Here is a 24,429-nt window from a genome sequence, read left to right as displayed (position 1 = left end):
TATTTATGGAGAGCTAGCAAAAGGAAAGGGTTGGGAAATAACTTCTTAGACGACTTGGAGCTCTGATATAATCTGCAATGCCAGCTTAGCCCAGTCTATTTGCAAGCAGCAATGCGACGGGTGTGGTTTCAGTTCTCTGCCCATGCAGCTGGAGAACATGAGTGGAAACACGTGTACAAAGTGACAGCCTGCCTGTATTTTTAAACATGCATCTGTGTACGCATTCCAGATTGACTCGTGTTCTGATCCCTCACCCCAGCTATGAACATAACAAATACCTCAAGCACCCAGATACCATGTACACTGGCAAGATAAAACATACGATGCATGATACTTAGGGAAAAAGCCATTGGGGAAGTAAAACTGTGAATCCCACGATACGTTTGCTCAAATGTGACCCCGACAAAAATGATTATCTTCATAAAGCATCTGTAGATGTTGTCACCACGTTAAATAGCAGTTAAATCCATAACGATTGTGGAAGTACAGTGATGATTGCTCAGTGTTACGACACCTTGTGCACTGACACTCATGTGTGGATTGGATGTGTGTTACTCATGTACAGAACTGTAACTGCTTGAACACTGAACTCGGTTGGCCATATGGATCCTGGCTCTTGCAGTGCATTCTGGTACTTGTAGTCCTGCATCAGATAAAAGCACAGGGAGCCCGCAGCCACATGGTCTCCTTGTATCTCTGACAGAGACAGAGAGATTCAATCAATGATCAAAGTCTTCTGGAAATCACAGAGGCTGCTGTCTCACCCCAAAGCTAGAATAACGCATTGTTTAATGTTTACAACGGGAGCAAAGAGCCCACAAGGCCACTGCTGATTAGATCAGTCTGTTGACAAATTCCACTCACTTAACTGCCTGACAAAGGATGTGTTTCCAACTGCTTCCTGGCACAGATCACACACAGCACTGTTTGATAAACACACATTCAGAAACGGGATGGTGCTCCATCTCTCACTTGAAAGTGTAGCATCAGTCCTCCATAAGGAGCTGTTGCCTCTGTTGTATGGTGAACATGCATTCAGTCTGTGCAGTGTTTGTGTTTTAAACATACATTGTTAACCATGCTTTGCCACATTGCATGCATTTGGTGTAATCAGACAGACCTTTAGCATGAACTTGTGTTCTTTTTTAATACACAGCCCTGGGGTTTGGATAAATGCCTTGGCTGAACCTTTGTTTTTCTGTAGGTGCAAGGCTATCAGTGTTCCTTGTTTGTTAATAATGGTCATTAGAATTCCATTCCACTTGGAAACACATAGGAGCAGCTGAGTTTAATTAGATTGCAGTTCTGTTTTGTGTGTAACCTTGTTAGTGCTAGTACAGTACATGGCATACCAAAGCTGAAATAAGACGGTTAAGAAATAAAAGCGGTTCCCAGGAGGCAGTCCACATCTTATTAGGAGTGGGCGACTTTTAATTTCAGGGGTGTCAGGACGCTGACTGGAGAGGTCAAAGTAAAACCTGGCAAGTGCAAAGCACAGGTGCAGTATTATCATGAATCTAAAAGCATTTCACATTGTGCAGTTCCTTTACTGGTCTTCACTGTCCTCTGTTATTCAGGTCATGTGGTTTTACAGGTAGTCAGAATTGGGGAGAAGAGAGCAGCGGACACATAACTGTCCTGCTTTGAAACAAGCCAACTTCTAAAAGAGACTGACAGAAGGGTTCTGGATAGGCTTCACTGTGTCTTATTAACATCTGACTGCCCTTTGGTGTCAGGCTGCAGGGGAGGCGTGTCATGTTTAAGAAAGATGTGTCTGTGTCGTAATTATACAGCGCTTTTCATCCGTGGGTAAAAGAATCTAGGTCAGAAAAACACGTCTCTCTGAATATAGAACGAGCCATTCCTACAGCCAGTCCTGTTATTTATAGCTCCGTCAGGATATCATTCATCCTTCTGTATTTGTAGGTCACTGGAGGGGTTCAGTTCACAGGGGAGGCACTGAAACAGGGAGACACCCATCCACTCCCTTCCTCAATAACAGTACCCCTTCCGTGTTCCAGTCCACACCTAATATTGCATTTCTAACTTCCCTGACAGCATCCGCCCCTGTTATTAAAGTGTAGAGTGGGACACACAAACGTCCTGCACGGGAGCCTCCCATCACAGAGCGGTCTAGTTGTACAAGTCATTAAGCTCCCAGTGTAAGAGAAAGCCTGGATTTATTGCACACACAAGCTGTGAAACTACTCCTTCCAGATGCCAAGTACACTTCAGCCTCATTATACCTTGAATGCTCCCTGCGTCTACAATCCTGCAGTGAAAAGCTCTCAATCACTTTCACCCCAATCATGCACACTGTACAGCGACCATGGGCACTGCTGCTGCTGGAGTGCCGGCAGGATTCATTGTTCCTGGAGGGGGCCATTCAACAGCTCACAGTTTTTCTAAAATAAATCACCATTAACAACATTCATCAGCTCAAACCCAATTGGTGGGCACCAAGTCACGTTAAACAGACCAGAAAGGACTCCCAAATCATTAGCAACTCGGGATGCAGAGTCATGGTGACTGTCAGGCCTCCAGAGTCCTTCATCATGACGTAATCTCTGGAGAACCTGTCTAGAACCTGTCTAAGCTCAGTGATTCGTTTTGTGTACTAACTCATTCTATTCCTGCTAGATAACCATTCTGAGTAAGTGTATGGAATCCAGCTGGTGCTGTAAACGACTCTAAAGGTTTGGTGCAGTATAAACCATTACAGTTTGCGTCTGAGAAGGTGGGATATCCTGTTTCTTTGTGAGCACCTAATAGCATTTAAAAGTTTTTTTTTTTTTTAATTTACAGCCCAATTCAATTCAACATTTAGCTGATTTTGTCACGAGTTCATGCAATAAACAAAGCGCGTGTGACATTTCAATTCAATAAATATCATCCATTTGAAGGGGCTTGTTTTACTTCAGGTTCTGTTGCCCGTTGTTTGTTCCATTTAGAAAAGCACACACATTATTGTCATTTGCAGGGCTCTGCAATCTGCGAAGCAAGGCAAGGTCAGGTTCTCTTGAAAAGGTCAGGGTGTATTGACTGAAACGCCAGGGGAACTAAAACAGATGATCAGAAGTCTGGAGCAATAATTAAAAGAACTCACTGTTGTTCAGTGGATGAGGTCGGTATTCTGTATGCAACGCTAGCTATAGCCATCAATAGAGAGACTTTATATTCGCAATACTGAAGACTTTACTGCTGTACTGTTCCTTAGAGACTCTAAATGCAATGTAATGCTTGATTCAGCATAAACTAACTCACTTTTCTACTTTACCATCTAAAGAAAAGCCTCTCTTAAAATGCCGAAAGCTGCCGTTATTTGCAAGGCGATGTCTAATTAGTTTTTATTTGAATGACTGTTTCATTATTTCATCAGGGTGAACTGCAAGGGACACGCTGTCTCCTTCAGCTTAGTCTCCAGACAGAAGGATACTTGCTTGTGGGTTAGCTTTTAGTTACCGTGGCAACCTCTCCAACGCTCTCAGAGGTTAAATATATCTGTAATGCTTTTGTGTTTAACCTCTTCTGTAATGCAAGGCTGTGTGTGGTTGCTGAAACTGCTGCGAATCCTTCGTCCACTGGAATAGAGCTGTGCTTCATAGAAGCAAGGGTGTTCCCAAGAGGCCGTTCAAACTAAAGCTCCCTGTCTGATTGTGTGCTTATATCTATTCAGCAAGCACAGTGTGACTGGAAAGGGAGCGTTGCATCAGCGTGAGATATCAGTGTTTTGTTTTCTCAGTAAGCTCTAGTTGCACTGGATCAGATGAGCACGTTCTTGCTACCGTGAACACACATGAACCAGTGCCTGCTTTATTCTTGTGCACAGAGGGGACCAGTTCCCTGTCTCTCTTGCTCCCAAAGGCACGTACAGTAAAACAGACATAAGCTCCAGTTGTAATGCCTTAGCCCGTTTCTTTACACAGTTCAATGCAGACATTAAGGCGTGCTGGTGTAAAAGCAGGTTCCCCCCCTGGTCCCTGGGGCTGGTCCTTACAGAGACCTTCTCCGTGCCTCTATTGTCTGGAGGCTGAGCCTCATGTGCAGCAAGTCTCAACATGCGTAGCAGCAGCCTGCTTGTGTGCACAGCTGGCTTTCCCAAACAGCAGTTGATAATGGGAAGCAGATGCTCCTCAAGCAATGAAACCCACACGGTGCCCATTGCAACATCACCGCCGAGCGGCCGGCAGGCTCGGGTTGCCAGGATACTTCATATTTTGAAATTAGGTATCCATTAAAAAAAAAAAAAAAAAAACACATGCTAATCTTCCAGCCATATTGCTGTATCCGTGCAGCCTTCTGTTTGTCTGAGATTTAGAGGATTAGGCATTGCCAGATACCCGGCTGGTTGACTTTTTTAATTCTTTTTCTGGGACAATAAAACACTTGATGAATTAGAAAGGGAAAGTCAAATCTAATTATCTGCATTAAGAAGAGGAGGTGCACTGCGTTGTCAGTTCGAACGCGTCGTGAATGACTCTATAGGCAAAGCGTACCCCCAAACCTCTGAAAACCTACCTATTAATGCATCTAGAAACATAATCATTGCTGTGGTTTTCAGGCAAAACACCCTCTGAATTGTATTTCATAAGCTGCATATGGTTTCATGTAACCTGAAGTAAACCAGGTGTTGGCATGCCAACCACCTCAGGCTATCTGCACTAAACAATGCACCTGCTTCCATTCAGAGGAAGCTTTCAAAATGAAAGTCAGTCATGAATATTATACACAACAGCAGAGTACTGACTCCCTAAATGGAAGCCTACTTATTTTAAAACACAATCCTTCCAGCTGTGTATTTTTGACATAGTATTTTTTTTTTTTTTTTTGTGTTCCCTGAAAAAACGGACAAGGGTTGGAACGGGCCAAAATGAAATAATCAGATATGCGTCACGCTCTTTTAACCGTCGCTGAAGTCAGAGTTTTATCGGGTCGGATATGTGAGTGCTGACTGTATTAATGTTGTATTTTAAACATACGCTGGCAGTGTGTAACAGTTACGTTTATTAGAATCGATTACGATGCGGCTGCTGCATTCTTTTTTCTGCTGGCTGCTGGAGAAAATGCTTGGGGTAAAACGTTAAGAAGATATAAAAAGAGGTGTCAGTCAGAATCGAATAATACGATTCTTCGGCTGCAATAGACGGCATTAGGCCATGGGTTGCATACATGTTCGTTTTCAAAATGGCAGTCAATGTGTCTGCACTGAAGTGTATTTTTAGCCCTGCTATTTCAAAGTGATTTCCCGGTTCAGGTGGGTATTTTATTATGTATTTGTTCAACCTGTCAAAGATTTACACTGTGAGATAGCAATGCTGATCTCGTTTTCTGTGACGTTGTTATACTTTTATTGCACAATAAAGTCCCGCCAGCTGTAGATATTTTTGAAGGCAGTTCAAATTTGACCTTTATATATAAAATAGTGCACAATATTATCACACTGAAGAAGGCAACTGCTTGAATGCAATTCACTTTTCTTGCACTGCTGGATGCAATTACAACTTCAGTGCCAGATAAAAGTACCTGCAAGTGTTCCTGTAATCTGCTCAACAAACCAGTAACTGCGACAAAGGTTCCTGTATGCTAAAGACAATGCACAGTAATATTCGTGATTGATTATCAACCTTTTACAACGCAATGGAAAAGGAAATAAACTGGACACAATGCGAGGAATTAACAATAAATCCCTGAGACCTAAGGATCTGAACGAGTACAAAATAAATCTAATTTACCAAAATAAAGTAATTTAGTGAGAGATAACAGATTTTAAAAACGATGCAACTTACTTCTAATTTCTACCCCTCACTGTTCATGTCAGCCTGCATGGTTTAACAGCTGAAGGAAGCAAACCGTCTAGTCTTGAGCAAAGAAGGGTAAGTGAAGACTTGACAAGAGTGAGGGGGGACTTGATCAGAGGATCGAAAGTGAGACACGGGGCAGGGAGAGTGATGAGGTTATGCCGAGCCCAACAGATGAATGCTCTGGGTTGAATTGGCTACTAGGAACCGCAGCAGCATTGATGGATAAATGGCCTCATCGCATTCCTAACTTCTCTTGTGTTCTCTGGGAGACAGGCAGGTGAAACAATGATATAATATATGAATTCTCTTGATTGTTATATAGACGTGATCACAAAGCAGATAACTGGTCATGACTCATTTATCCCAAAGGGTTGGTGTAAAGCATGGTGCTGAAAATAGAACTGACAGGATGATTAGCTGCCAATGATCCAGGAGCTTGAAAACACCTGCTTGCACATCTCTGCAGCACCGGCATCAGCAACCTCGGCAGCCACACTGAACTGCAATCTGAACCTATCCTAACCCTAACACACAGGAGGGGATCCTAACCCTAACACACAGGAGGGGATCCTAACCCTGACCCTGACCCTATCCTAACCCTAACACACAGGAGGGGATCCTAACCCTGACCCTGACCCTGACCCTGACAAGAACATGGGCCAAACTCTTTTGAGCCAGAGCCTTTGTTCCCAGTGTGCTCAATAAACCATAAGATTTCCCATCCCTTAGCAAATTGCAAATTGGGCCTGCCCCCTGTGAAACCCAGTCTACTGCTCTACCTGCTCTGAATGAGCTGTCGATATAGAGCACTTCTGTATGGTCCTTTAAACAGGGGCAAAAATGAGCTTGGACGATACAGTACTTTATACTGACCATATGGAATTATTAATGCGGATAGACTTGGTGCATATGTTTCTTATATGGAGAATCCTGCTATATTCCATGCAGTGGGGTATATCCCCTTTACACTGTAAACAATGGAGAATGAAATCAAGTTAGTTTGTTTGTTTCGCAAACCCACCCTGATTACAGAACTGCAAAGGGCAAATGTTTTGCGTCTGGCTTAGGGATTGCTGTGTTCCTGTCTGCTCCCAGTAGAGTTGTTCGGAATTGCTCTGTGCTGTAACACTTCCTGTAATTTAGTGGTGTTAGCCAATCCGTAAGAGAAGTGCAGTGTTTCCAGACAGGAGGTCACAGAGCGATCGCGGCTGTAAGCCTGGGTCATAGACAGGATGAAACACGCGGGGTCTTGTGGTGCGGCGTTTTAGAAACGATAGGCAAACACTGTCAGGGCTTCATTCTGCCTCTAACACCGAAGACAAATCCAATTTGCTAACACTCTGACCTCTGTTACTGCTACCCCATATTTGAATTTTTCACCAAGAAGAACCCACCCATCAGCATGTCTGGTCTGGTTATTCATTTACCAGGTACTCCTGAGGAAGAGGAAATCCAGAATTACAAAGCAGGTAGTGTCATCAAAGCACATAGATACTGTACTGGGAGTTAACTGGGAGTCTCAGTCAACTGGGACCTGGTTGAAACAGTCCCGACGGGCAATGCACTGGAATTGTTTTTGTTAATATACTTCATATCAGAAGCCCTCCCTTATAGCTCACAGTGCTACAAATATAATGTATATCAACAATAGACGATAACAGCCTCAATCCCTGGTGTGCTTGTGTGTTTAATGAAATGAAAAGAATAAAGCAGATTAAAAAGCGCTGGATCTGTACTCCATCCTGCCACACCTCATCGGACGTGATAGATTTGTCGGGTACCGTAGTTAAGTCGCAGTTCTAACAGGAAGATGCAGATAAGTGTGCTCGCCTTTCCCCTGCGAGTGCTATGATGATGTCGTGATGATGTCATGATGACGTCATGATGATGTCCTGGCACTCGCACTGAGCCCCTGCTGTTTTTGTGTCTCAAGCAGCTCCAATAGGATTGTTTTTTCCCTGAGGGGGAATGTAGGTCTGGGTCTGTTAGATAAGTGGCTATTACTAACTGCAGCAGTGTGGAGTAGTGGTTAGGGCTCTGGACTCTTGACCCTTGAGCAAGGTACTTTACCTAGATTGCTCCAGTTAAAACCCAACTGTATAAATGGGTAATTGTATGTAAAAATAATGTGATATCTTGTAAGTCGCCCTGGATAAGGGCGTCTGCTAAGAAATAAATTATTATTATTATTATAATAAACCCCCACATGGCTTTAAAAACAACAAGAGGAGCGGGCAGTGATTCTCAGCCCCTCCGAACAGAATGGTGGTCGCTGGAAATGGCTGGAATTTCAATTCTGATGTACTACTTCCCAGCACCGCTAATGAAAAAGTCAAATCATTGCCATTGAAGCCAATACCCTTAACTAGACGTGGAAAAGCCCTGGAAACACCACATGAATCTGCATGTCATTAAACCTCTTGAGCGAATCCCCTCCTCGCAAGCTGTCCTGTCTTGTTAATCCTGCTCTGTGCTGCTTCTCGTAGCGCTCCAGTCTAGTCAGTCTCTCTGGAATGGGAATGGGAGTGGGAGCTGTGACATGCTGGCTATTTTAGGAATTTCATTCCCCCCACAGCTGCAGCCCTGTTGGAGACCTGCCCTTGCTACCCTCCTGGTAAAAAAAAATGCAAGTAAAGTGACTGTCAGTATTTTTTCATTAGACAGCACAGTTAAATAAAACAATTCTTTGACTGGATGTCTAAAAGGCTGGACAGAACCATCCCACCCCACCCCACACCAACCATACACCACACCAATTAGCATCACAGTGACGAACCAGAGGCACGTAATGAAATTAGGGTCTGGAGATGAAGAAATGTGAAAAGCCTGTTCTGTTCTGTGACCCAGCAGATTTTTCACTTCCAGCATCTCAGTAATGCTGAGCAAGTGAGATCATCATAACCCTGTAAGGTGTCCTAGCACAGTGGAGAGACGTGTATAGCCGTGTTCGAATTGCTAAACGCAGTCTTCATAAAACGCTTGGCAGAAAAGCAGCTGTTTATTTTAAAAGAGGATTAAAGAAATAATGAAAACAATGACAAGCCGCTATTTGAATGTAGTTGGAAAATGAATTCCATTCCAGTGTGTTCCAGTGGCATGAAGTATGAAGTGTCTGCTGTATGAAATATTAATGGTTTCTGAAAATGGCAGGAGGTTTTAAAAACAATGTGGCTATAGTCTCTTATGAGGCTTGACAGTGCGGTAGGGACAGCTTTGCACAATTACTGCCACTAAAGGGCTCAATTGTTTTGGACCAAACTTGACCCAGAGAATAACAGAATAATGCTGTGGAGCAATTATAAAGCTAGTATCTCAAAGTGTGTATCATTTAGAAACCAAAACGTCAGTCACACACACACACAAGAAATGTCATATGTAAAAGTGAAGGGGCCTAATAAACAAACAACTCTGACTTGTAAAACAGAATCACGGGGTTGCTTAAAAATAGACTCGTCTTACATTCACTGTTAGATAAGCTGGTTTTTTAACCTTTGTACACAAAAGGCTCTATTTAAACAAGCAGTGTTCAGATCTGCTGCCTTTTTAAGTCAACTGAATATACCAAGGTAAAATCTGAACAAATCAGTCAGTTTTGGAGCAATTAACTCCTGTCCTGAGCTTTGCTAACCAACTCAAAAAAAGAAGCATCCCGATTTTCCTTATTCTTCTATTTTCATCTAGCAAAAACTTCTCAACTGAGCATTAAGCTTGTGGACTCGTTCATTTTATCACAGATCTGTGTTTGCGTGTGTTGTCGGTTGCCAGTCCCATAGTCTCCCACATTCAAGTGCTGTTTAAACCCCTGTCTGCATGCACACTGACGACTATTCAAACATTATTAGTGCAACTGAATTAAAATGCAGGATACCATTGAAAGACTTTATTGTGATATCTGAAATAGATACAATACAGTGAAAATATTGGACAAATGTGACATACATTTTTACTAAGACAGGTAGCATAGCAATGTAGCCAAAAAAAAAAAAAATGAAAAGAAAAAGCATATTTATTTTTTGCATTTAAAAGAAAAGAAAAATCAGGCACGACTCAATATAATTATATAAATACAACATGCTTTAGACCTTATAATATGTTTAACAGTCCTATGAAAATAACACTCTTCAAACTTACAATCTTTTCCTTTGCATAAAACTGCATCTAAGGTTACCTTGTTCTAATTCTTTAGTGACATTTGCTATCCTGTACATGAGCAGATCTAAAGCTTCAGTCAGTGTCACTACACAACAATTAGAAGTGAATCCAGCTCACCTTCAAGTTACCCCATGTGAGAAACAGTACTGCTTGCTAACAGATTCTTTACAGCCATGCTACGAAGCGCTAGATTTTCTTCTAATTGCAATTAGAAAGGGAATTTTGTAAAGCAATCAAGATTGTCAAAAATTCTATATGATATACATTTCACTGATGTATGCTTTTTTTTGTATTCACATATTTTAAATGCATGACCACGATACACATCATTTTGAATTCAGTCAAATTGTTTTACAATGACAATAGCTTGTCGATTTTTCCATATATGATTTGCTAGCACCCTCCAATTTACTGCCAATGAAAAAACCAGGAGAAACCAGCTCACGGAATGTTCATTTGGTTCAAGAAAGAGCCAGCTACTGCAATCTGAATTTCACCCAGGAAAAAGCCGGAAATCCCTGCGCTCACTATCAGCTCCGAAGAAAACAAAACCATAGTGTGATAGCAAACGAAAAAAAGGTACAGTAACAAAAGTGCTTGAAGTTAGGGAAGTGAAGGAACTCGCCCAGTAGAAATAGGTATAAAACTTTAAATATGTTCTTATTATATGTACAAAACTCTTACAGGGAAAATGATTTTCAAAGTTTTTTTTTTTTTTTTCTTCTTTTTCGTCTGTATATTTTTCAAGTAGTTTATTTGTTTGTTTGTTTTTATTTGTATTTATTTTATCTGTCCTGCTGATAAAGACCAAGTAACCAGACTGGCCATCCTATCCCTCAGCAGTCTGCAACACCCTCGTTTCAAATTCACCAAAAAACAGAATCAGTATTTCATCTCTGAAATAAAACATGCGGGCTTACTGGAACTACAAGCATGTGTCACACCATTAAATACACAATGCAATACATTTTACCCAACCCACCCCCGAGCAAACACCACCCAATTAGAGAGGGGGACACACATTCCACTTGCGTTTAGTACTTTAGCAACTTTCAGCATGGTTATTAATAATGCTGAGGTTATTTAAGAGAGACATTTTTCAACATACTGTACACGGTGTAGGTTTTGGTGAATGAGCCCCAAGAAAGTTGCCCTAAATCTTAAATTTCTCAGGACATACAGGTCATGCACTGCACAACAGGAGACAGGATCTTTTGAAGAGGCACGAGGTTCATGCTGGATAGAGGCAAACACAGAATTAACATTTACACAGAAATGACCATTCGAATACTCTGTTGAAACAGTAAAGTGCAGAAGACTAAAGTCAAGGTCGAGAAGAAGTTTTTTCTTTATACAAAAAAATATATGAATAGCAGCAGAAGTGTTGTAAATCTTCGAGATAATTAGTCACATTATGTTTTGTATTTGTATTTAGTGGCACAGAAATGCCTGCATGTTTCCAAATGAGGGAAAGGAGGCAACTTAGTGTTTTTAAGAGTTTTTAAGAATGAAAAACCAGGCAATGCTTTAAAAGGGCAATAATGTGAAAATGTTCTATTCTACCAATGCTCTGCTCCTTCAGCATATTTAGCACAGTTTTAAAACTACAGGGAGATGATTTTTTCCAGCAACCAGTCAACCCATAATTTAGTTTTCTTACAATCATTAATGAAAAGGCAAATCGAGACACTGAAAAAGACTGACAGAGTCGGACAAAAGGGACAGACATTTGCCTCTAAACTCTCATGAAGTCATGACCTCAGCAAAGTGCAAAAGGAATAACTGCATTCAAGTATGCCGTTTCTGCACCGATGCAGGGAAATGCTTTACTGGGGAAAGCAGTTAAATCGGGTTCCCCTACTGTCCAGTGCATTTATTTTAACTAGTACTGCTGCTGCAACATGGAACCAGCCACAAATGCCATTGAAACAAGGTTAGTTGCCCAAGTACCCACTCCTGTTCATGTCACAATTATATAGGTGTTGTAATGTGTAGTACCAGGCGTGGCCACAGATTGCACAGTCAAGAAAATAAAGTAATACATGGTACACAGGGGATATCATTAATACAAATACCACATCACTGCAACCCCCTCCCCATCTATAAAATACTATCAAGTGCTACATATTACTGATCCCTCCCTAGCCAGCATCCGAGACGGCTGCTCAGCAAAATCCCATCATTACACTGCAAAGGAAGCATGCACAGCAACAGGTAGAGATACGACAGGAGTCAAAGGAGAAAAATGCTAACCAGTAACATCAGTCTGCCATCAGTAAGAGTCTCTCACAAGAAATGTAGACATTCACGCACTAAAACCACAAGGTATTGTTTGTGTCTTTTTTCTAGGAAAAAAAATGGTCATGTGACAATTGTTTTCTTTGAATAGTGGTTCAGATGTAACAGAATAGAATACACCAAAAGCTGTAACTGGGAAGAAAGAAGAAGAAGAAACCACAAGGGCTCAAGTGAGCCAACAGAAGAATCAGTTGTGAGGCTTTTTAAAGTTCTGCGCTGAGCCACCTGAACACATGTGTCTCTGTCCACTGGGTCTCTCTGAAGTCCTGGACCCAAGCAGTTCTCAAAAAGAAAAGGTCTCAGATTCACTCCCAGCCATTGTCCTTGATCATGTGAGCCAATTCAATTATAAACTTTCCTTCCTTGTACTTCTGACTGCTCTCAAAGGCATGCTCCTGAGGATTCAAGACAAAACAAAGCATTATTTACAGGGGGTTTACAAATGGAGTCCACCTTTTAACACCTTTTTTTTTTCATGCTTCCAAAACAAAACCTTTTAGTGAGTCTTTACTTGTACTCTCCCAAAGCTCATGTTACTACAACAAAGACTGTCCAAGCAAGTCCTGTTTGCTGGTAACCATTGTTTTATTTTCTTCTGAATAGTGGGTTGTTAAAGGGTGAACATACAGTCAGCTATTGTTTAACTACAGATCCATGACAAACATTATAGAGGCTGAATCAACCCAGGGTGGCGATTGAGCTTACAGGCTAAAATCAGCACTGAACACCTGAATACATGGCTACAGACTTGTAGTCCAAGCCTGGGTAAAAAAGAAACCACCCCAGAGATTTTGCAGTTTAATATTCATGACTAAACTGTCTGACATTAGAAATCAAACTGATTAATAACCATACAGTAGTACGAGGTGTACTTACATATTTCCAACCTAAAGTGGTTTTACAGTTTTCACAGTAGATGTCGGCTACAGCGTGTAACCCTGTTAGAAGGACTCTCTCTTCTGCTGGCCCACAGCCCACGTTCACCCTGCACATGAAAGAGGAACACTGTTAGGCTTGAAGAGATCCCACAGGGTAACTGGGTTACTGCAGCAATGAGCAGCACACAGCTAGTCAGACAACCTCTTCTGCCACTATGCATTGAATACTGCATTAGAGAAGGCTTCAAAAGCAAACCTTCAAATCACTGTTAAGACAATTCAACCACCAAGTTCAGGCCAGTGCAACATTCACTCTTAACACATCTGCTTTCTTTTATTTGCTGTGCTGGACCAAGCCTTTGTCATCGTATTGTCACGCGAGCTTTATTAAAATCCTGTGATCACTTTCAATTATAAACTAAAACACACTTGAAGTCGGACACCTTTTCTTAATTTCCAAACTATACAAATGTAATCTAGTAATCATGTGCTCATATGACAGATATCTAGTATGTAAAGTATACTGGAGTGCAACACCCCCTACCCCCAGTTTAAAAAAAGGGACTTATCAAGCACTTGCACCCTAAGCGGTCACATTCAATCAATATTTAAGGCACAAGATTCAATAAATGGGTATTGGGTGGGAGCTAGATTAGTGAAGAATTGTTTTATCGATGTGTGATAGATTATATATACATTGAGATTATATATATATATATATATATATATAGCTAAACTAGAAGGTAATGAAAGTTTAGTGTGTTAGTTCTTGAAATACAAAATATTCTCTTACCAGGTTATTCACCCATCCTCCAGGTCTCTGTCGGTCCATCCCTTCATAATTATGTGTATATACTGTAAAACGCTAACCATGCAGAAAAGGAGATACAGTATTCAACACGACTAAAATGCACTACCGTGGAGGTACTTTTAATTGAGTTCCCTCTCAAAATAGTTCTCTATCCAAAAACTGAAATAGATTGTAAATGAATTTAGCTCAGCCACTGACTCATTGTGTGACCCTGAGCAAGTCAGTTCACCTCCTTCTGCTCCGTCTTTCGGGTGAGACGTAATTTAAGTGACTCTGCAGCTGATGCATAGTTCACACACCCAAGTCTCTGTAAGTCGCCTTGGATAAAGGCGTCTGCTAAATAAACAAATAATAATAATAATAATAATAATAGTTGAATATAAACAAAATCCTATCTTGAGTTCCCTAATTACAATTGCAAACCAGTGATCGGTCCAACCTCTTATTAAAAACTAGACAAAACTATTGGCAATAACTGCTAGACTGCATTCATTTTGCAAAAGCTGAATTAATGCTTGATTTGTATTTTGGATACAGCACACCTGTCTAAAATATGGCTATCCCCACTGTCAAAACAGTGAACAAAAAGCATAAAACCTAATGAGTCTTAAATTTCATTCAAAGAGAACAGATGTGGGAGTGTTCCTGAATCACTGGCCAGAACGAAATGCTTTATATGCAAGAAATAGAAATCTTCTGAAGCAAAGTTACTCAAATGAAAGTAATAATAATAATAATAATAATAATAATAATAATAATAATAATAATAATAATCAAATGAATGTCCAAATGAGTGATACGTACACAGAGTTGAAGAGGTAGGCTCGACCTTGGCTGCCCTGGAACGACTAGAAAAGGAAAGAATAGATCAATCAATCAATCAATAAATAAAGCACACAAACAACACGCTTCCATCAAGGCAAGCATAGCAACACACAGCAGGCATTCTTTAAATGGACAGGAAGAAAATGCCAAGATAAAAAAAAAAAACTTACTAAAAGTACCAAATCCTTCCCTCAGATCAATCCAGCTCCTGGCTTAACAGTCCTTTAGACTGAATGTCACCTCTCCAAAACAAAAAGGGTTTTATAGCAACTTTGTAGCACTGTAGTCTGGAGATGGTAAGCAGCAGTGGCCTTGGTACAAGCAGCTGGCACTCTCGTTCAGTAACACGGTGTGCCGCTAGGACCCGGAGGAGCTGCACGGCACAGCCGAGGTTTGTTTTGGCTTCACTGCCTGGCTTCCTGCCAGCATGAGCATTACAGAAACGTGTGCCGTTCAGCATGTATGTAGGCTACATATTTACAGCAAACAGTCTTTTTAAAAACAGCACCTGTCCGTTCAGCATTTTTCTTCTTCAGTTTGAGAGCTCTAAAGAGGGTCAGGCACCAGCTTTATTACCCAGTCAAGCGGCAGCTATATTTTAAAGTAATCATGGTTTACTTAAACCTCATGATTCAAATGCATTTCTACTATAGACAACAAATACAATATACTGATGACTGTAGTTAAATCAGGGAGGACATAGCAATATAATAATAATAATAATAATAATAATAATAATAATAATAATAATAATAATAATCACCCTTATGGTTATGACCTACACAAACAAACTTGTTTGGCATAAACCATTTTGTGGGATTAGCTGTATAAATGGCCTCCATCAGGAGTCTGAATCATCAATCTGATTTATAATGAGCACAGAGAAAGGAAGCGCCTTCATAATCTGCTGTCAGATGCAGTTTCATCACCTAGACAAAAGGAAGTCTTTTGTTTTTGTTTTTTTGCCAAATGGTTTTTGAAAGATTTCCAAATCAAACGGCTGTCTCAAAGCATGACCCTTACATTGAAAGGAGACTGAGAACAAAAAGAATATTTCTTTGCATATTTCATTTGATATTTCTAAATGTTAAATTAGTCCCAGGATCTACTGTCCACATTACTCATCTACTCTTCTCAAAAGGTAAGTTACAGACTGCAAGTACAGTACAAGGCACACTGATCTCTAAAGGTGTGTTTTAATTTGTGGTATCCAAAGTGTGACGGGTTGTAGCAGCAAACACCACAGAATACAGGGGGGAGTTTAACTGAAAGAAAGAAGCTAATGTGTTAACAAATAAGCCACTTAAAAAATGAAATTGCTTAGCTAAAACAGATTCATTGAATAGTGCACTATGAATTTGCTAAGTGGAGTACGTAACACTTTGTCACAGGGATTGGATTCTAAACTGGTTTTTATCCTTTGGTCACCATGACCCAAGCAAGCTAGCTTAAATCGGCTTTTGTTTTCCACTACAAAATTAGCCTGAAGTAATGCTAATAAAGCAGACAGCAGCTCTGGTTATCCCGTGCCTTCTTAACCCTGTCAAAGGAGTGGCAAGAAGAGAAAAACTGACTACTTTGGAATGACCTTCAGTTTGAACCCTCGCCACTGAACAACACAGGCCAGTCTCTCTGGGACACTGATTCAGTAGTACCGGGAGATTTGCTGCATCTGTAATATTGATTATGGATAACTGAACAACCACACACGGACCTCTCCCCTGGGAGCGTCACCCCTAAAATCAATAGGTTTATAGAGAACTGCGTTCCATTAACTTGTTCATCAGGAGACGGAATAACACACCAGAAAAAGGACCCCTTCTTTAAATTTCCATTTGTCCTGAACTAGAACACAACTTTATTAACCAACTACCACTACGAGTAGTTAATGGGGTGAAATATACTCCATGGGGTTTTGATCAACAGAAATCAGAACATGAAATATTACAAAAAACGATCATTGTGTGAACAATCCACACCCAGCCAGGGAGGAGATTAGAGTTTCATGCACAGAGGCAGGGTGTTCTTGTGTGACAGAACTCAGGAATAGCACTGTGACGCTTAGGAGAACAGAAACCTGTATTTCTAGATACTTCTGCATCTATTATTTGGCCTATACTGTTGAACTATAAACAGTAGTAGGTTCAAGAAAAACATTTTAAAAACCTACATACAGTCAAACTGACTGAAGATTTTTTTTTTATTGATTTAAAAGAAGGAGGGAAGCAGGAAAATGTTAATTAAATCATGTCGCTTTTATTTCCTGCTACACCTTTATCCTGTACCCCTGCTTAGGATTGTTTGAAAGGAACACAATTCTAATAATATGTCACCATTTCCTACGCTTTTGTTAATTCATCAAAAAAAAACAGCATGAGGTCACAACTTCAAGTTTCCTCTAATCAGAAGGGATGGATCTCAGCTATCTGTCAAAAGAATCACCCGGGATTCTCACAGTAACAGAGCACATAGGGCCCTATACACAAAACTGTTTTAAAAACCGGGGTTTGTGATTACAAACATTTAACAGTGCTTGAAAAATGAGAATAAACTTCTGACTGCAAACTTCATTTAACAAAAAAAAAAAACACACATTGCTTTCAGGAGTCCTTAAAGTCCTAAGCATATGACCCATATTGATTGTATTACATCATTCAATGAGCCACACAGATCTATTAATAAAACATGAAATTCAAGACTTTGCAAACAGTGAAGGATCAACAAAGCTAAAGACACAAAGCCCTCTATCCGTGGCTGGCAGCTTGCCTTGAAGCTGTCCCAGGGTCTCAGTACTGGGTTAAAGGCTAATTCAGTCTGTATTTCCTGAGCTTGTGCTCTACTCTGTGGTGCCTTAGTGAACAGACTCACCAAGCACACTCAAGACATCACTAACCACTGTCCCTCCCAACCTTCAAACGGCTGTTTCAAATGTCTGTCAAACCCAGCCAGTGCACACCACCCCCAATCTGGCAGGATGATGGACCAATTGGATAGGTTCTAAAAACAATGTGTGCCACTTGCACGCATTGTTAAGAGAAAATAAAAAAGAATCTGTAAATTAGTTTCCAACATTTAAAGTCAATTTGCTGAAGCCAATTGGAATTGTTGTTATAAATGCATAACCTTTCCTAAGAAATAGTCAGCCTACAGTTTTATTTATAGGAGTATGTGTAATGACTATTTAGTATGAAGAGTAAATTCTCTGTGCAGTCAAAGTCAAAATGGACAACACCCAAGACATAAACTTGCAGCTGTGTCACGTTCATGCTTTAGACACCCGTTGCATTTGACTTGAAGCATGTCCAAGTACCTTTAACACAAACTGGATGTGAGGGTTACCAAGAAACTTAACTACCTTTCAAATGAAAACCTGCACAGACCAATCAATAGACTATTCATGCATAGAGTCAAGGGTGAAGTTCACTTTCCCTTGGATTCAGATGTTAGTGTGTATTATCCTCCTACCTGTAAGAAAGCTTGCTAACCCCAGAGTAGCATCACCATGCAAGGTGAGAGAGAAAGCCAGCAGCCCTACAATCCAAACTTACAAATCAGTAACATCAATTAGAAAGCCCTGGCTCACTAAGGGTCAGTTTCAGAGAATTAGCGTGCAATGCAGTTTGAAAAGATCAAAAACAAAAGCAATCCCTACCTTTGAGATGAGCTCATCGTGGTTTGCAAGATGTGCTCTGCAATGGATGCAGCTGTAGGTCCTGTGACAGTTTGGCAGGTACGCCTGAAAAGTCTTGGACTTTGTCATCTTCACCATTTCAGTGTGTGGCTGCTCCTCCTCGCTGAGCTCCGGGCTGGCACTCGAAGAGTTACAACTCTGCTGAACTTGCTGACAGAAAAAACACTGGAAAATCCAAGCAAAAGCCGTCGTTGTTCTGGAGTGGGTGTGTGGTACGGTCCACACAGACACCACAGGAGAAATAGACCTGCCAAAGAAAGCAAACAAAAAAAGAACGCAATTCATTCTTCTGCCATACAACAAACACTACATGCAAACATATACATACATATACATATACATAATATATATACATATACATATACATTATATATATACATATACATTATATATATATATATATATATATATATATATATATATATATATATATATATATATATATACACACACATACCATTTTTGAAAATGTTTTTGATCTATCCCAGGTTCAAATTGTGGATCAAAAGGAATAAAAAAGAAAAAAAAGTGAATTGTACTTTTGTATCTTGTTCGCCTGATAAAGAATAAGCCTATCAAGTGACAAATTGAGAAAATAAGAGGAGTCAGATGTTATTAAGCACAACTTGAATACTGTGTGTGTTTGTCTTTGAGCTGATCATGCTGTGAACAACATCTGCCAAGCCAGGGCACATTTTCTGAAGGACAAATCTCATGGTTAACCATGACAGTGTGCTACTAAAAAAAGATGCTATGAAATGCATGTAGATTTTTATGATGCACCACCCTAACTTTAATAAATAACAGCACAAAGGATTCCAGGTACATCTCCTAATGAAAAGCAAGCACATCAAGCAAACTCAATAATAAATCTGTCTAATCTTACAAGATTGGGGAAACACAGACGTAAATAGGAAACTCACACTAACAGCAAGTACATGTACAAGCTGATGTTCCACAGCACACAAGCTGACCTCTGCAGCAACATGCTGTGAAAATGAGTAACGTTTTACTGTTTCCTGCATAAATGTGCTACTTTGGTTTTCTTGCACTGCTTCACACTGAAACAGATCAAAGTCTTGAGCTCAGACACAGACCTCAGACAGGCTGCATTGACTTGCATTGTGCTCATCTTGCATTGCTTTGATAAACTACAGTAACTCCTACTATAAACAAACAAATACACCTCTACCCTGCAATCTGCAGGTGTTTTTTTAATTGCTCATGGTTTGTCAGAGGAGTGGGGGCCCTGTGAACACCCAACAGGAAACAAGTACAAAATACTTCTTATCAAGTGAAAATGACTGTCCCACTCAATATGTGGGTTACTTTCTAAAATGCAAAACAGGAAGCATGTCTGCAGACAACAGTCAGTCTACGCTGCAAACAATAACAAGTGAACTTCCGCACACAGAGCACAGTGAGACGGAAGGCAAGCACTGCAGTGCAGATACAAGGTCCTGTCTCAATCTTCCCTGGTTAACAGCTCGGAAGGGATTTTAATTACCATTTTATCTTTTAATTAGCAACTCTGAAACATGTTTAAAGGATTTAAGCAGTTTGGCACAGATTGTTTTCTTACAAAGCACAAGTATTTTGATATAACTTGTTTAAGTAGGTGATTTCTTTACCACATCCTCATAAAAAGTCCCAAGGACCTCCCATTGCTCTGCACTGTAATGCACAGAAAGCTGTGAAGCAGCCATGCTATATCCTCTGACACCAGAATAACTTCCTCTGTGTGGCTCTGCCTCTTTCAGCAGTGACTTTGTCTGTGTGTATGTATATTATTTTAAAAGTGCTGCTGTTTATATCAGGACTCATGTCAGTCTACTTCCTCTTTACAAACACACCATACAAGGAAGCAGCCACACACAAAAACAAAGGCATGCATGGCGAATAACTGACAACAAATACATGGCTACAAAATACCAAAGACTCAGCCCGGTACACATGAGCGACCAAAGCACACATTACCACAGACAGCCATGTGGATTAGCAGGAATGACCTGACAAGTTAAACATTTTAATAGTAAGGGAAACCCAAATAAGCTATAGACCACAATAACTTTTTTTTCCCCAGTTGACCGATCTATCTATTTTAAAAACTACTAACTCCCAACTTGGGTTACACCAGGTTATATTTACTCCTGCATCACTTCCAAATCCAGTTCCAGGCTTTCAACTAAACCAAGCAGGGCAGGTTGTTACTGTATTTGTGGGATACACAGATACAGAATGAATAAATCCCTGCTGGTGCTCTGATGAGGTCTCTGCTGTACACACACACTACCCTAGAATGTACTGTAATCCCTTCTGACTGCAATATCCTCCTTGAGGCCTACTGAGGAGCTGAATAATGCAAAAACTTCATCCCATGGACACTGTTACAAGCTGCGCCTGTCATTCCACACGAACGCACACCTGTCAATAGCACGTTCATTGCACACGCTGAAATTCACCGCACTGCTCGCTCAAGAGAAGTTTAATCATTGTCTCCGTGGTGTGAATATAATACTTTGTTGTTGTTGTTATTAAATCCTGCATATTTCCTAAAACTAAAATATTATGTTAAATATATTACCCTCTATACAGCATTTACCATCAATACCCGACACCTTTTGGTCATAACATTAACTTTTTAGTGTTCACGATGTCCACACACTGGTCACTTCTTCATAAGACAGGCTCACACTTACCGCTAGCAGTGATCCTGGTTTGGAGATGTAATTAGTTTTTTAAAACGGAGCACTTTCACACATGAAATCGGAATGTTCTTTGTGGCGCTGCAGCTCAAATACAGCCCGCTGTATCGAGTATCTCCGGGTCCAAGCCTCGAGTCGTGATCCTGCTGGCTTGAGACACGCGAGCATGTCCTTTTCTGGTGTCTTTGTTGTTCCCTTCTTTGTGTCTGATTGCGCCTGGCCTGGATGCTAAGAGACTGACGTCACTATGGGGGACGGATCATTGCGTGATTGAGACGCAGATATCCAATCAAGTAACAGACGAGGCGGGATAATGCCTGCGATGGTCGCATACCCGGATATGTAAACAAATACAGATTGAAAGCATGATGATCTTGTGCAATAGAGCCGCGCAAGACAAGACACAGCGCATGTAACCCTTACTGCAGTACGGGCTGGGATTGTGTCAACTAAAATACATTGTGTTTATACATACGTTACGCATTACGCAATGCGCCATTGTTTACAAGCTTTGCTGCGCGGTTTGTGGTCTCTCTTTTAAAATCCTCCTGTGTGTGTAGAATCCTTTTACAGGTCGTGGAAGTGTTGCTCGTCCTGGAAATACAAAGCTGCAAATCCTCCTCCACCGGATTATCTAGCTCGTCTGACATCTGCGTTGTTAACATGCCTAAGTACCGTTGCTGCAGTTGCACATGGAAACCGCGTATTTGTTTGCTGGGCACACAGTTACCAAGGCACCTACTGGCATTTACAATGGGCTCAAACGCGTTTTGTTTAAACACCAACAGAGGTGATACCCCGATCATGCTGTGTTTATTAACAGATACTGATGTGTTGGCCATTTTGCGATTGTCCGATTGCGAACAGTATTTATTACAATATAACCATGACACAAATCTCCCGCATTTCAATAGGTCTCGTGTTTCTGATGCCACTGTATAACTAATTCAAACATATTGTACGCTTACCAGTTTATTCTGCATCTGGATGACTGGCTAAGTTGATTGATTAAACCTGCATGATCGAAAGACAGTGGATCGGATCAAGACGACGTCATGTGTTTGTATTGTGCGCGCTACCGCTGCTTTTATGACCTAGTTCACACAGCTACATAAAAACACTGCAGCCCGTTTCTCCAAACGGCTCATTTAAACCCCCCCCCCGCGCATACAGATCCAATCCCCATCTCATTACAAATATAACATCACACTTCCTAAATTACTACACAATGAATGAAGACAAGCAATTCGAGCTTCTCCGGAAAATCAAAACAGCGCTATAAGACACCAGGAATGTATAGCTACAAAGATACTTGACATGCTATCGACTTCACATTGATAAACACTTCAAAGTGTAAAGCGTCATAGCTTGTATGACGACTCCCTTTTTGTGACACCCCTTTACATTACTTACCAACGTCGTTTTTTTTTAACCTCCCCGAAATGTGAGTTCTTGTCCAAACTTGTGCATATGTAACAATGCTATACTTACGCTCAACAAATGTCCTCTTCCTAACCGGTTCCAGAGAATGCTTTCTCGCCTTTGTTTTTTCTCTCATTCGCGATGAGCAGTACTGCGGTCCCCAGCAGCAGAGATCCCCTCTGTAGCGAGCCTTCTTCAGTGTCTCTGATTACATTTCATACTTCTCCTTCTCCAGATCCCGACTCTTTGATTCATCCACGATGGTCTCGTTTATTCTTGCTGTTGTTTCCTCTCTGTCAGCTGCTGTCTCCACCTTTGGTTACTCTCATCTATCTAGCGTTTATATTTTTCCATTGGTCAAACCTCCTGCTCCCTAGCACTGCAGGCTATTCCTCTGATTTATTTCTTTTTAAAAACAATGATCTAATCTTAATAAAAACGAGGTTCCACTTTGAAAAAAACAGACCCTCCAGAATTGCATTCAGTGAATAGTCTTATACACACGTTTATAATGTTCCCCTCGTATATTCCCCCCGTTTTCTGTTTTCCAAAGATATTTCATGAAAGAAATTGTTTTGTTTTTTTCTGCCCTTCCTTCGGGTCCTCTAAATCAGCCACGTCACCCAGCACCCCTGTGTATTTGATAATTAACTGGTCTCTAACACACGGTCGTCTGTTAGTCGTATTATGTGAGTTATATGAAGAGCGCCTCTCGCCTTGTCGTTTTGTTTTGTTTCTCTGCCGATCCGTTACATTCGAACTTGTTACAAAGAAGCAGACAGCGCGTGGTGGTCCGACCTACCCCCCAACCCGCAGCCAATAAGAACCGGAGTCATCTCCGAGGACCAATCGCACAGCCTGGAACTCTACTTCAGTTGAGCTCTACGACCAATGACGTGCGCTCTGCGGTCCGAGACAATGAATCCTTTGGCTTGTTTTTAGCGACGCGCGCTACCGAGTGAAAGACACAGGCTAATTCCCCGGGGGGCGGGGGCGCGCATTACGTGGGAACGTGGTTTGGGTAAACAACAGGCGCGCCACCGACACGCTCCAAATGACAACACAGTCTTTCAGTATTGTCCTAGGCTGCTGGACGCGCAGTCTTTCAGTATTGTCCTAGGCTGCTGGACGCGCAGTCTTTCAGTATTGTCCTAGGCTGCTGGACGCGCAGTCTTTCAGTATTGTCCTAGGCTGCTGGACGCGCAGTCTTTCAGTATTGTCCTAGGCTGCTGGACGCGCAGTCTTTCAGTATTGTCCTAGGCTGCTGGACGCGCAGTCTTTCAGTATTGTCCTAGGCTGCTGGACGCGCAGTCTTTCAGTATTGTCCTAGGCTGCTGGACGCGCAGTCTTTGTGCATTTTAACGGGAACCATTATGTAAAGCAGAGTGTATTTTAAAGGTTGAATTCATGTTAATAGAGGTACCAGTATTTAATTCTGGTTCGTAATATATTTTTTAATATCATAAAGTAAAACTCATTAAAAAAAAGCCTGGTGAACAAACTATTTTAATTTAATTTAATGTATTTGACAAGAATACGTTGGTTAAGTCAGTTTAAAGACCCTTTACTGTAAAAAAAATAAAAATACTTAATAAAAGCTAACCACTGCTAACAACCACAAGTTAAAAATCAAATGGTCTAATTTATAGTCGGCTGTACAATATTATATTATATGAATAGCTGTTTATTTGTCTGGTATTGCTAGCATTCGTAGGCCACTAGTTGTAGTACATTCAGGATGATTCAGAAAGATCCATTCCTATGGAATACCTGTGATACTCGTGATACCGGTGTTAAAAACAAAACCAAATTATAATCCCGGTGAATATAAGATGCACAGAGAGAG

The 24,429-nt window shown here is 40.9% G+C and overlaps 1 protein-coding gene across 1 annotated transcript; it reads right to left on the bottom strand.

The window, feature by feature from the left end:
• Positions 1 to 9,666: 9,666 nt before the first annotated feature.
• LOC117428283 (protein yippee-like 1) lies at positions 9,667 to 23,438 on the bottom strand. The gene is made up of 5 exons (XM_058994198.1): positions 22,653 to 23,438; positions 18,418 to 18,703; positions 14,745 to 14,788; positions 13,128 to 13,236; positions 9,667 to 12,646 (listed from the first exon to the last, which is right to left on the bottom strand). Exons 2-5 carry the CDS (start codon positions 18,532 to 18,534, stop codon positions 12,557 to 12,559), a joined length of 360 nt encoding a protein of 119 aa, XP_058850181.1. The 5' UTR covers positions 18,535 to 18,703; positions 22,653 to 23,438; the 3' UTR covers positions 9,667 to 12,556.
• Between the last annotated feature and the right edge of the window lie 991 nt (positions 23,439 to 24,429).

This window comes from Acipenser ruthenus, chromosome 21 (genome assembly GCF_902713425.1).
Source record: "Acipenser ruthenus chromosome 21, fAciRut3.2 maternal haplotype, whole genome shotgun sequence".
Lineage (NCBI taxonomy): Eukaryota > Metazoa > Chordata > Actinopteri > Acipenseriformes > Acipenseridae > Acipenser > Acipenser ruthenus.
This window is presented reverse-complemented; position numbering and strand designations above follow the sequence as displayed.

Coding starts and splice junctions, on each gene's coding strand:
- LOC117428283 (XM_058994198.1), bottom strand. CDS start 18,534: ATGGTGAAGATGACAAAGTCCAAGACTTTTCAGGCGTACCTGCCAAAC. Junction 14,789..18,417: donor ACGATGAGCTCATCTCAAAG/GTAGGGATTGCT, acceptor TTCCTTTTCTAG/TCGTTCCAGGGCAGCCAAGG. Junction 13,237..14,744: donor GCCTACCTCTTCAACTCTGT/GTACGTATCACT, acceptor TTTCATGTGCAG/GGTGAACGTGGGCTGTGGGC.